The 15077-nt window shown below is 35.2% G+C and overlaps 1 protein-coding gene across 3 annotated transcripts in view; it reads right to left on the reverse strand.

Annotated features, from left to right (window-relative positions):
- Nucleotides 1-15077, reverse strand: part of LOC120531753 (activin receptor type-1) — a 119851-nt gene that overhangs the window by 12341 nt on the left and 92433 nt on the right. For all 3 annotated transcript variants that reach the window (XM_039757445.1, XM_039757446.1, XM_039757444.1), the window contains exons 4-7: nucleotides 9585-9802; nucleotides 9000-9099; nucleotides 2928-3074; nucleotides 1602-1877 (exon numbers count right to left, since the gene is read on the reverse strand). In XM_039757445.1, the coding sequence (XP_039613379.1) occupies nucleotides 1602-1877; nucleotides 2928-3074; nucleotides 9000-9099; nucleotides 9585-9802 (741 nt within the window). The remainder of the gene's footprint in view (nucleotides 1-1601; nucleotides 1878-2927; nucleotides 3075-8999; nucleotides 9100-9584; nucleotides 9803-15077) is intronic.

Raw genomic sequence — 15077 nt, forward strand, 5'->3', positions numbered from 1 at the left:
ATATTGACAAATATCCTATATATAGAAGACAAGCAAGCACATTGGCTTTAATAAATGGCAGAGTAATCGATAACTCACAAATTACACTTTAAACTTAAAAATGGGTTGTCATATAAACATAGAAATATGTTCCGATTGTTAGTGTCAAATATCTGTAAGTATGTTTATAAAGGCCATGACTGTGTGAGTGTGGAAGTAAATGAGAGACATCCACAAACATCTTAACGCACGATGAGATAGACATTTGTTTACTCACGCTACATGAGTGCCCCAAAAGCTAGCTAGAGACTACGCTGTATGAAAATGCATGGTCAATCTCATACTATAGAACGACTTCCAGTTAATTTGCCCAATCAGCAACCTGTTTACTTTAATCCAGACGATGCTGGGAATTTGGAAATTGCTGTTACACGATCCGAAACCAAAAACACTAAACTCATGGCTTGGTTTAAACTCAATAGAAAAGGATCCCTCCTCACGAAAATGTAACTACATTGATATTCCAAAACATTATATGTGGAACCAAAAAAAACTAAGTGGCAGAAGAGGCAGAAAGGTAGACATTGGAAGTAATTGGAAGAATGTATACAGTAAGCATAAGAGAAGCTGAAAGAATAAGAAAAAAAATCCTATAGCTGAACTAAGCTTATCTTTTTCAAACTATTGTCTTTTTCTGAGTATGTGAAGATGAGGATGCTGCCACATCCTCAGGAGAATTTTCATTTTGACCCTACTCTTACGTTTCACCCTTACATTTGTTAGTGAGAGGTCAAGTTACTGTAAATGATGGGTCCTACTCTGAAATAAATATGGCAATACATATTTTTGGCTGCATACACAGTCTGCTTTAGACACAGCAGCTGTGAAGGCTGGGACTCCTCCTTTAGAGCACAAATAGCTGTCCTGTGCATTTGATCAGCGTTATCCCACAAATGTACCTTTTTTCCACTCATGTAGAATTGCAGACCTCTTAGAATACTGTACAGAGACAAGCGCAAACAAGAACTGGACTCTTATTTATTTATTTTTTTTTAACAAGTGCCAAGGTATTGATTGTTCTTCATCCCCTTTTCCTTCAAACAAGCCCACTTCTTTTATTCTTCATATCTTATTATACTACACTTGTGTTATGCCTACCCTTAACCAACTCTGACAATATCTTAAGTGATAACTTTCAATTGTGCTCACAGTATGCTCATGACTCAGAGAAAGCCATTTGCAGAAGGACTTACGCTGCTTGCACAAGTTTTCACCAGTAATGCCAAACAGTAATCACCTTACTGTTTAGCTAACCTACTTAGTAGTGCAGCTATTGAAGTACGTCAAAAAGATCACAGACGCAGTAACTCAAACTACAGGTTCAGCATTTTTGTCTGCTGCATCAGAAAGGTTATCCTTAGGCTTTTGAGAGCAAAAATGTACTTGGTCCTAATGTGAGATGTCATTTTACAGTATATTACATTTTTACCCGGTATTAGTTGCTAAAACACCAAATTATGACTTGTGAACAAAACAGTTTGCATTACAGAAAATATGAAACTATGACAAAACAATTTAAAAGAAAATATAATGCAACATACAAATTATACAACTCATCTTACCTAAATCTGCTATACAGCATTGACCATTCTTATTCACAAGGATATTTTTACTTTTTAAGTCTCTGTGTGCAATGGCCGGCTTTCCTTGTGTGCCAAAGATTTCCACATGCAAATGTGACAGGCCACTTGCAATAGATAGAGCCATCCGCAGACAGCTCACTGTGTCCAGAGTGGTAAGCTGCAGATGGTCATAAAGAGAACCCATTTCATGATAGTGCGTAATCAGCCATAGCTGAGTACTCGAATTCCTTGAAGTCATATCAGAAGCAATAAAACCTGTAATACAAAACAATAGTTAAAAGAGAAATTAATGAATTGTGTGCAAGTTTTTTGTTTGAAGTATACAGTCGGCCCTTCATATCCGTTAGTTCCGCATTCATGGATTCAACCAACAGTAGTTTGAAAACATTAAAAAAAATAAATAAAAAAAAAATCTAAAAGTTCTAAAATGTAAAACTTGAATTTTCCATGCACTGAGCAGTATGCTAAAACCATGCCAATGAAGTGAGGTGTAGAAATACCCTGCTAAGTTTGTACATTTAAACGGTTAAATTAACTAGTGACAGAAAATAAATTTGAATGGTACATAATGAGTAATAACTGCTATTATTAACAAAGAAACAAACTTAATTATCACTACAGCATATGCAACACATTTCTATGCAAAATTATGCTGTCCTATCATATGCCCTGGTGAGTAAAAATGACCACTTTTTAAACAGGAGTCCTTTAAATACATACAAAACGTTGTTCTTTAGCATTCTTGTATAATAGCTTATATCACAAACTTTAACTAGACACTTTCACTTGTCCAAATCTTATTTGTGGATTTCTAGCAATAATGTTAAAATATTGTTTTGCACATTAGGAATGCTGTCTTGATTTTAAATGTTTGCATTTAATATTGGATTTGAGGTTGGCAGCCGTAAATGCCCTTTCCACTGTAAAATAATTAAGACAGCCTGCAGTTGTAGTTGGTAGCACTCCTGTTTCATAGCTCCAAGAGTCCTGGATTTAAAATCATAGGTTTTTGACCAAGAAACTACTAATTTTTCTCAAATATCTCAAAGACATGTGCATTTGGTTAACTGGCAATTCTAAACCAGCCCTCTTTAAAGGGTGAGTACACGGTGTTTCAAGGGTTAGTTCCTAGTTTGTTACTACTGAATGAAACAAAAGGTAAGGCAGTAAAAACGGCCATGAGAATATTTACTAGCAGTCAGCAACTATCAAGTGTCTACAAAGTATTTGGAATAAAACACAAAATGGCCAATACACAAGATGACCTTTATTATGCAAATCATAAAAATATATATATTTTTTTACCTAAAATATTTTCATGCCGGAGGAGGACAGTGTTATAAATTTCAGTCTCACGAAACCAAGACTTTTCATCTCTTGAAGAAAATATCTTCACAGCCACATTTTCTCCCTGCCACTGGCCTCTCCACACCTCTCCATAGCGGCCTTTACCTGCATAGACAAGTGTTAAGCATGAATTAAAATTTAAAGATAATTATATATTTGAACTTATTTCAAAAAAAGTTGTAATGCCAGACCACCTTAAATTCCTTCACACCTCTTCATGAGAATTTTTGTTTTGTAAATGTGTCAATCACCACAAGCAGCCTGCCACCCCCCACCAAGACAATTGAAGTCAAGTCAGACGCAAAATTCTAGAGCTCAACTCTGTTTATCTGGGTGTGAGGTGTCTGGAAATGTATAGGGTAAATAATATTTGAAATATATACATTTCATGTGTGTTTTGTGTCTGCAACGATCTGGATAAATTTAGGACGACAGGAAATGCAAGGCAAGAAATACTGAACACCTAACAAAAACAGAAATGTTTTTCATGTTATGGTAATAATGACAAAATGCTGACTTGAAGTGTATAATGTGTGAAGACTGAAGTCCAAATATCAAATTAACACTTCCACAAAACAAGTGCATTTTTATTCAAGAATAAAACCAAAGAAAAAGTTACATTTTATTTTTTCTGTCACATTCATGTGATAAAGGGAACTTGCCTCTCCCTCTCTGAGTTGATGGTGTTTATCTCCATTCTTTTCACAAGAGCAGCGATGACCACAGTTGGTGCTATGGTTGATGCCTGGTCAGAATGTTTTGTTGCATCAGCCTGACAAATTTGGCATAAAATTGCTGCAGGTTTGGAGACAAAATACATTTGCAATGCCACTCCTTCACTGGCTAATGGACTGCTGTACTGCAACACAACTGTACTTGGCACAATAAAAAAAAGTGAGATTGGAACTTCCACCTGCAGCTAAAGTCACTTCAGTACATGAGCAATTCTCTATGCTAGAGTTTAGATCTTGCAGTACCATGCTTACAGTGTATGTGCCCAAAGGAAAAAAAAGTCTGTCTGCATTTTCAGTACCATGCACCACAATGCGGAAATTGGGCAAGATCGGAAATGTGTATAGATGTGTGTGTGAATATGCGAGAGAGGCAGAGACAGATTTGATGCAATTCAAGTGGTTATCGGAATATAAATCAAACACTTTCACAAAGGTATAACAAAACAGGTGTGCTTTTATTCAGGAATAAAACTGAATAAAAAATTTAAGTGACAACAAGATACCAAGAAGAAATGATTCACCAGCGTTTGTGTCTGCTTATATCCCTTCAGCGATATCTTTTACAGATACCAAAAATTTAGGCCGGGTTTTACAGACTCAAATCAAATGCATGTTTTTATTGTACAATAGCAATAATAATAGCAACTTACTACTAAAAACGGGGAGAACCCGGGCAACTTCTTGATTACGAGGCAGTGGTTCTTACGTCTGCAACTGCCAAGCAGACATGTCGATCTTGTGTCGACTGATATTTGGGCTTGGATTTTTACTCTTTGAAAACAACATGTAAATTGAACTATTTCTTTTTCATTGGTTATATTCTTGAATAAAAGCGCACTTATTTTATTATACCCTTTTTGAAAGTGTTTATTTGATATTTGGACTTCAGTCTTCTCACATTATACATTTCATGTCAGCATTTTGTCATTATTACTATAACATGAAAAAAGTTTGTTTCAGTTATGTGTTCAACATTTCTTGCCTCGCATTTCCTGTCATCCTTCATTTACCCAGAACGTTGTAGACACGTAACACACATAAAATTTATGTATTCCAAATAACAATATATTATTTAACCTATACAGTTCCCAGACACCTCACACTCGGATAAACAGACTTGAGCTCAGGGAATTTTGCGTCTGAGTTGACTTCAACTGTCTTGGGGGGATGGGATAGCAAGACAACTTGCATGAGTGCTTTGTGTAAATACTCTGTCTGATTTTGCAACTAATGGACTGTGGAAAAAAGCATTTTGCCATGATTTCAGTGGCACACAAGGTATGTTAAGAGAACAGACTTAAGGGGAAGCCGAAACCAAGCGGCACCATCCATAGTGTAATTCAAATTAATAACTAACCTGTGACTTTGATTCAGTCACCACGTTACATCTACCCTTAAAATAAAAAAAATAGTGAGCTTATGAATACAACACTACACCATGAACAAAGGACTACATGGCAAAAGCAAAGTTTACACTCAAAGTTCTTCACTTGAACTTGGAGCAATGATTTACAATCAATACATAGCATCATGCTCAACCCTTAAAGGCTAGGTATTATAAAATTCTTTTATCTGTGTCAAGATAAATTAGAACTCCAAGCAGGAAGTAAACAGCAATCTAAAGACCAGCTTTCTCATGTTTGATTGGTAATGTGCACTAAGACCAACTGTGTCAGGTAACCTTCTAGCTTTTATAAGGTTTTCACTAAATTGCAAACAAAATTCTTAAAATACAAAACAACAGTTTAGTCCTTTCTCATCCAAGGCTGTGCATTAGAGCAAGGGTGCACTATCTGTGGTGTCACACTAAAGTAACAAAAGATTAGTACTAAACTAAAAAGCTTGCAAAATTAAGAATATTCAGAAAACCTTAAAGAAGCTAAGAGCAGCCAGCTACATCTGTGATATATATTGACTGTCTTGCATTCTTATTTTATGTCAATAAATTAGCAGTTATGTTTCTATAACCCTTGTGTTTGTCAATAGATTGTACGATTCTGTTTCCAAAAACAAGTGTGCTTTGGTTACCTTGATACAAAATCTGACCTTCAGAAACCCCACCTACTGACAAAGGTAAGAAAACTAAAGTAGAAGACAGCATATTGTATAATTACTGCCATTGCCAAAGCCAACACCAGCAATAAATTAATTGATTGACTAGTATATCAATTGTTCTAACCTATACTTTCCCTAAAATTGGATGTTGTAATGTGTACACAAGACAAAAAATTAAACTTGAACTTTAAATGAAAAGAAAGTTACATATTGCCATATAAAACTGACAAGTGCTGCAAGCTTTTGGGCAAAGGGAGTTTTTATAAGATAGTAAAGTTAAAGAAAAAAAGCAATATGGAGTACACTACAACAACACTCTCCACAATTATTTAAATTGTATTGTAGAACAGTTCAAAAATTAAGAATTAAGTTATATAATAAAAACAACAATAGTAACAATTATACTTTGTGAATGGTTCACTGACTACCATGATTGCTCACATTTAATAATTCAATTAGGCATTCTCATTCACATTCAAATCGCATTTCTATTCATATTCACCTTTTCTACTGGCTTGTGTGAAACAGACAGCAATTTTTAGGAAATTATTTTAACAACTTTTACATAATTGATATTTTTCAGATTTAAAATTAAGGCTAAGAATTAATGTTTTAATTTTACATGATGCTAGTATAATCAAAATTTTCCAACCCCATTTTTAAAGTTAATATGTAACACTTTTCTCTATAACGTCAGCAGTGTATATATACACTTTTAGAGTATGTTTGCATTTGTATGGCAAAACAAAAAAAAAGTATTTGTTGCATATGTAATAAATGACACATCTCTTGCTTTAGAAGTTTTGTGTGGCTTTTAAACTTTAGCGAGTGTAGTCTCCTCCTGGCTTTTGGCTTCAAAACCCTGCTAAATCTCCTTCTAGCAGAGAATGTAAAATTATATGTACTCGGCTACTTGTTAACTAAACTTAAGATTATTTACGACTATAGGAACTAGGATCATGGACCCATAAAGTCACATTTTCACCAACTATTTCGCCTATATAGTATACTAGCAAAAGACCCGCGCTTCGCAGCGACGAAGCACTGCCTTCAAATTTTTATTAAGAAGAAAAGTAAACCTTAATAAGTTCGGCCCTCCGGTTGTAATATGACCAAGCTGTGCACTGAGCTTACTCTTAAGCATGCAATGTACAGTTGGTCATGTGAACAGTAATCTTGTTTCAAATCTCACAGCTGCTGTCATAATTGGTTTGAGTTTCATGGTTTGTTTCAATTACGACAGTATTTGGAGGACTTGTGTTGAAGAGACATTCGGCATCTGTCAAGCGTTGTAGGTATACACCCGTTTCATCGATAACTTCACATCCAGCTTTTGAGAGTTTAAACATTCATAAACATCAAAGTGTTCACTACTGAAATCGTCACCTGTGAATCTAAGATGTTTAAGAGGCATTAGCGGTTGTCAAAAGGTGTAAAATATTTGGCCATTTCGGTACACTTGAAAACGACAACTGAACAATTCAGCGGCAGCCATCAACTCACATGCAGAACCATAGGTGAAGGGCTTAAGCATTTCACTCTTATAGTGCTCCTGTGTAGGATAATTATCTCCTGTACCGTCATCAGTCCACACCTTGAACCTGTCCCAGTCATTCAATACATAAGACACAATGTTCCTCCGGATATCAAGAGTGAGCCTGATAAGGCCGTGCAATATATAACAAAGAGAATGGAAAAGGTAGGTGCCATCTCCGGGCATGAAAACCACTCAGTAAGTGACAGTTCTTTGATCGATGGTGATCACCTTGATAGACATGTTAATGGGGGTACGGTTGGAATGATAAAGGAAATGTGTTCCTGAACAACGTAAAGTAATTCTAAAATACCTACACAATAACTATAATCGTAATAAATGAACAATAAAACAGCGGAGAAGCCGTGGATTAAATAAAAAGGCTGTAGTTATCAGCAGGGAGACGTGAATCCCGTGGCGAAGCAAGGAAGAGAATGTAGAGACTGGAGTGATGGACAGTTTTATATAGGCAGGCAGCCAACAACATGGGAGGCGTTGGGATGGAGGACCCAAAGCCGCCTCACACGGTGACCGAGCTGCAGGGTATGAACGTATATATGCACGTAAGTAGGATTCAGTTAGTGTTGGAAACCCGCGTACCAAATTTCTTGAAGATGGGCCCATAAGTAACAAAGACAGCTGAAAAGTTCAATATGGCGGCCGACAGTGGCATCATACCACCAAAATAGGTACGTACATTGGTTTCAGTTAGCACAGGGAAGCCGCCAACCAAATTTCGTGAAGATGGGGCCATAAATAAGAAAGTTCAGCATGGCGTACGTTGTCGATCGTTATGCGTAGAATTTCGAAATGAAACCTGCTTAACCTATGTAAGTAAGCTGTAAGGAATGAGCCTGCCAAATTTCAGCCTTCTACCTACACGGGAAGTTGGAGAATTAGTGACATTGGAAACTTCAATATCGCGGCCGACAGTGGCATCATACCACTGAAATAAGTACGTACATCAATTTTGGTTAGCGCGGGGAAGCCACCTACCAAATGTCGTGAAGATGGGGCCATAAATAAGAAAGTTCAGCATGGCGTACATTGTCGACCGTTATGACCATTATGCGTAGAATTTCAAAATGAAACCTGCTTAACCTTTGTAAGTAAGCTGTAAGGAATGAGCCTGCCAAATTTCAGCCTTCTACCTACACGGGAAGTTGGAGAATTAGTGATGAGTGAGTGAGTGAGGGCTTTGCCTTTTATTAGTATAGATATATTCTCTATGTATAATTACTGAAGTATAGGACATGATATTATCTGTCTTCTCTACCAGTCCAACACTCTGAATCATAACTATTGAGAAGCACACTGGGAGGAAAAAAAAAACCAAAATGAGTAAAATTAAATAACTATGGCTTTGTGCAATACCCAAAGCATACTTAACCTCTGATATACTAAGAATTTGAAACAAATGGCTTATATGTGCATTTAGGAAAACATACAGTGCATTTGTTGATACATTAAAAATGAAGAATAATATTTCTTATATACCCATACAAGCAAAAGGAAAAGAAAAACAGCCACTATGTAGATGTTTCACTCTTATTTCGTAGTTCATTATATACAGTAGGACTTAGAAAAACAAACATATCTACTAAATTTATAAAAAATATTAAAATTTAACTTTGGCTTTAGATGTATGTTGTCAAACTATGTTTATGAAAGAATTAAACACACAGTCATCCATATCCACATACTGACCTACACACTCAATTAGAGTTATTTGTCGAGCTACTGTTCGCTGCACAAGAAAAGGCAAACCAGATCCACTGCCTGATGTGCATGAATGATCCAACAGGTCCTGTGAGAAGAAATAAAGTAAATATTGTCAGAAGGGTTGGGAAGGGGATTGTAAAAGCTTTATGGGACATATTTTAATTTTTTCATATAGTCTAGCCACCAGGGGGCAATACCAATCTTCTTAACATAGTCATTAAGACTAAACACAAAAAAAAGAGTTTAGTTTCTTTTTTGATGAAAGCATAACCTACAGATCAACATCAGCATGCTCATAAATTACTAAATCTATAAAATAATTTATTATGAATAATAAGAATAAAGTTTTGAGAATTTCACATAACATTTTCCTATATAAATTCTATGTAAAGAGTAGGCTCAGGGCTGACATTACAAACAAAAACTAAATATTTTTGTCCTTTCTTTAGGCATATTTCTAAAAATTTGACAAATTATATATATCAAATTACACTAGCTCAGGATAATAGTATTACTTTCTCAGCTAAAAACAAAATTAAAAAGTAGATACAGAAAATCAGCTTCACTTACTGCCAGTGTACTTTCACCAACATTAGAAGCAATAAGGCCATCTATTGTCCCATACTCAGCATCACGGGCATTCAGCCTCTCCATATGATTCCGGTTTATTTTTCCGAATACATACACAGCAATCACAGCCAGAATTATAAGCACTAGAATCGGGGCTACAATGGCAATAGCCAGTGTTGGTACACTGTAAGCCAGAGCTTCCGAGTACCGTGATTTCCCTAAAAAAAAAAAAAAATGAAAATCAGAAAAAGTTGTTCAGATTAACTAGGGCACAACTAAATGAGAGCTAATTATTCAAGCTTGAAAAAACAAACTTTTGCACACATAATAAAAATATCTAGATAACTAATCACTTCAAACAGATTTATGAAATCTTCAAGCTACTTGATGATTTTTTTGCTTTTTGTCCATATACATGACTAAGCTATGTCTTTGTCAAACATGGTCATGAATTTCAACATGAAAAATTAATCTTAAAACGATTTTGATCTTGAAAAAAATGTTTTGAGTAGTGAATAATAAAGAGGCTCATTCATTTTTATAATGAGAGTGAAAAGTAACTGTAATGCATTGGTATTAGTCAGCAGTTGAATTGGCTTTTGTAATTTTATAATTGCACCTTGCACACTTGGCTAATAAAGCTGTCTCATGTGTAAGTGCCAGTCATCTGTGGCAGTATCTGTTCTTGGTTGTACACATTGTGCTGTACTGACCAATGCCTTTCATTACATTAAAGACGTTTGCATGATTTTCATGGAAAACTTCACATGTACCCTAAATATGCATTACTGTACCAGAAAAGGAAAAATAGCATAATTTAAAATATCCTTCCTTACTTTTTAGTGATTCTAAGTCTTTAATTAGGCTTAAAATTTCAGCTATTTTGTTTAGCCTCTTGATTGCCATATGTCAAAAAAACACCATAATAAATTTTTTTGTGCTGTTCTTCAGTACATTTAGCAAACATAAGCATATAATTTTTCTATATATAAAATACACAACAAAATATCATTTAGAGAGACCCTTCAGTGCTCAATATTTTTCCAGTTTTTGGTCCAATTTGAAAAAATTCTGCTATTTAGTGTCACATTATGGAGAAAAACAGACCCCTACATTTCACTGACTATAAAAATGATACCAAACAAACAGTAATAATGATCTCTTACAACTATTATTAAATCTAATCTACAGTTGGAAGGTGCAACATTAGATTTTATAGTTAAAAACTAGATAGTCTACAGTATATGTGAACTGAAACAAAATAGCATAGCAGATCAAAATGAAAATAATTTTTCCCCATCTGTTTTCATCTTTCTTTAACATTCAGCAGTTGTGCTAGATAAATAGTATTTAAATAGTGTCTAATGCTGATTAAGCATTACAGCTGAAAAGGAACTAAAGTCTATTTATAAATGACCAGAGGTTGCACAGTACTGGCAGGATCAACAAAATATGAATTGCATATCTTGGCAGCACTGTCATCGTAGAAACATGAATCTAAAATAGCACACACACACATTTTACTATTATATATATATATATATATATATATATATATATATATATATATATATATATATATATATATATATATATATATATATATACACACACACACACACACACATACATTATACATATATGTGCATGCACACATGCAAACTATATATGAAAATACACAAACACATAAATCCTTTGTGACACTGTAACACGATAACTTTCTGTGTAGACCGTAAACTTGCTCTGAATTAGAATTAATCCTTTTACTACAAGATGCAACAATGATTTGACAACTGATAAGAACGTGAACAAGGAAGACTGTAATCTCTTTAAAAAATAAATTTAACAAATTGAAAAATGTGTTTCAAAAACTGACAGATATATTTTGAGCTGTCCATGTGAGTCAAGGAAATGTAGTAGGGTCTTGAAATTGGTTAGTCAGAAATTTGGTCAACTCATAATCATCTATAAAAATTACATCCAGAGTCTTTTGGATTTTACAGATTTTGATTTTTCTCACAAATATAGCACTTTGTATGTCAAATGCCAATTGATATTTAAGTCTTTAATATATTTATGAAACCAACAAAAATAATTTGCTTTGAAAATCTTTATGAATTTTTATTAGATGGACTGTCCTACAAATTAGAATGGTCATGAACACTGTAATCCCATATAATAAATAACTTGTTGATAAGATTTCTAATGCTTGCCATCTTAGTTCTCTAGGTATAAAATATCAAAACATATAAACACCAATGACATATTTTAACTGGACAATTTCGGACAATTAAAAAAGGGCTTAATGCAAATGAATGACATCTATCAAAATAATAAATGATAAAAGCTTATACTAGACACATGAGACTAAATTCATAGTTATGAGGTATGAATCAACCCTGTTTATACTGATGGTAGGGGGAGTACTTAACTCTTGATATAGTTTGCCAAGTAATGATATCTCCTCTTATTTTTCACACTAATGGATATGTTTAAGGAATTATCAGTGGGTGCCTTGGAGACATCCTAACATAAATCATTAATGTACTGCATTTCAAATGCTGAATTCTAGAAGTGGTAGAGAGGCCATCAGTGTTGGTCGGCTCTTTAACTGGAAGTACCAAAGGCATCAACACATCATTTACTCTGAAACTCAAAATACTTAGGTGCAAGGTTCGAACACATGATGTTAGAACCATTAGGCAACAGTGACAACCACTGTAAATTACCATAAGTAAATAAAAATGTTCTTTTATCCCAACTAAACAGAGTCACATGAAAGATGGCCAGATTTCAGTATTTAAAATATCAGTACATTATAACCATGCGTCTGTAGGTAAAAACATTAATTTAATACAAGGTTAGTATTCCTTGATGAAGAAAATGCAGTGTTGTGTTACATATTCAAAAAGATTCACTTTTTTATTCTAGCTAACATTTTCAAAGCCACTGGCTTTTCAGTTAATAAATTTATATTTTAGTATAACCAATAAAAGGTGTCATTTTGCTTGGCTTTTCTCTACATTCATAAAGGCTAACACGGTACAACAACCTAGTACTATTTAATATACACAAACTCTGTTAATCAAATTAATATTTGTTACTTAGACACAAGGACTTTGGCCACAGATGCAATCCCAGAAGATGAAGATCCTATTTTTCCATTCTTTCTCTATTACTACTAGTCCATTCAGTTTTCAGAAGTACCAAAAATACCACAACATTGTCATTATGTTTGCGCTAGTTTATCATTAATAAAGTTGCACCACAACTACTATTTATCTTCAGCCACCAAGTGGACTAACAGGCTTTACTACTGGAGAATTAAGTAATTCTCTTGCCCTAAAGCATTTGAAGAGTACATCATGTAAATAAAATAAATGATAGTTTTTTGGTTGCTTTAAATTTCATGTGGGCAAAAAATAACTTTTTCAAAATAAAGTTTTTAAAAGAAAAGGCCATAAGAGCAGTTTACTGTTCAAGAAATAAAAAAAAATCTATAACTAAAAGTGCACCACAAAAGCATCTGCCCTCCTACAGAAAAATAGCACAATAATGGTGTTAAAATCTGTTAAAATCAACTAATATTCTTGAAAGTAATGCGCTAAAGAAAAAAAAGTATTTGCTAACTAAACTAATAACAGAGTATACATCAACATAAAAATGAATAAAAGGTGGACATTTGCTTGGCAGATAAAATAACATTCTTAAACTCCCGTAATCCAGCTCAGGAAAATGAGGTGGAATCTATCCCAGAAGCAGCACCTGTATAGCAGAAGGCAACCCTTTACTTCACACCCTCATGCTAGTCAATTAAGAATTACCAGTAAACTTAACGTATATACTCCGGTCAAAAGTTTTAGAACACCTGAATTTTTCCATTTTTATGGAAAGCGCAGAGTTTAGATATCTTAATGCAAAGTACCAACTCTGCCTCAAGCAAAATAACCCCACACCATAACGATTTCTCCTCCATGTTTGACTGGTGGTGTCGCACACGGAAGAACCATCCTTTCACCAACTTGACGGTGTGCAAACACCCTGTTTGATGAACTAAAGATTTCAAATTTTGATTCATTGGTCCATAAGACTTTCTTCCAGTCTGCAGTAGTCTACAGCCAGTATTTCAAGGCCCTATTTTGTCCTTTAAGGAATGGCTTTCTTTCTGCCACTCAACCTGTCATAGCTGAAGCACTAAATCTCCTCTTTTCAGTAGAAACGGAGACTTGATTATTTTGACCACTGTTAAGTTGTGCTTGAAGCTGCTGTGCTGTGAGATGCATATCACACAAGCTAGTGACCCTCACAAACTTGTCTCCTGATTGGGTTGTGACTTTGGGTCTGCCAGATCTCTTCCTATTAGACTTTCTTCCAGTTACCATTACCTTTGCATCATGTAGGACCGTGTGACAGTGCTGGTCAGCATCTTGCTCCCTCTTCATTTTCTTTAGGGAGCCTCTTGCACCTGACACCATCAATAACATAACTGGATTAGCTGAGCTAATGAGGACAAAACACAACCAGCAAAGGGATGGTGAAAGGTGCTTTTATTATTAAAAAAAAAAAAATATTCAAATTATACAGTGCTCAGAAAATAGTTAATCAAGAAATAATCCATTAAAAAAATCAAAGTGCTGGTGGAGGTTAAAAGCTGAATAAATACATCTATTGAAATGAGGTTAAAATTCAGACAGGAGTGTTTAAAATTCTCATTCCCAATGCTACCTGTTTAAAACCCGACGCCTCTCCGGCTTACCCACAGCTGACAATCCAGGCTCCCCCAACGAGAGGATCCTCTTGAATGTAACAATCACTACTACTCTTGGCTGCCTCGTGCCCCCTCCTGAGTGCGGGCCATGCACTACCTCCTGGGGAAGCAACAGCTTGCTACTGCTCCTGCCTTTCTCTCTGTCCTTTAACCTCTGCTTTCTTTTGTTCTGTTTCTCCTTCCCTCCCTTCTTGCACTCGCACCTCCCTTTTAAACTGGGAACGTGGCACAGATGTGGTAATAAGCAGCTCCCAGCGTCAATTAGGGTCGTAGACAATCCTACACCTGTGCAGGGCTGTCCGCTTCCGTATTGCACACAGGATCCACTTACCACGCTGTCATATCAGCCCACACAAAGACATGAATGCCACAATTATTTATTAAAATGCCAGACAGCCATGGACCTCGCTTTACCATAGACTGTACTTAGTGCCACTGATTTTTTTGCAGTTTCTCTAAATAAAAAGCTGATTTTTTTGCAGTTTCTCTAAATAAAAAGCCTATACATCTAAGGATAACAATGCTTTGTCTCATTTCAGTATTTAATTGCCATTTCCTTGCCATTATCCTTGGCATTTACAACTTTCTACAGTGTAATATTGTCCAAGGAGTACTTCAGAGGTTGTAGTACCACAGTATGATCCAACTCTGCTTTAAGACAGACAGAGGGTTTTAAGTAATCAACCAAAGTTGTGACACATGTGCAAATTGTTAGCTTCAGCTTG

This window comes from Polypterus senegalus, chromosome 6 (assembly GCF_016835505.1).
Source record: "Polypterus senegalus isolate Bchr_013 chromosome 6, ASM1683550v1, whole genome shotgun sequence".
Classification (NCBI taxonomy): Eukaryota; Metazoa; Chordata; class Cladistia; order Polypteriformes; family Polypteridae; genus Polypterus; species Polypterus senegalus.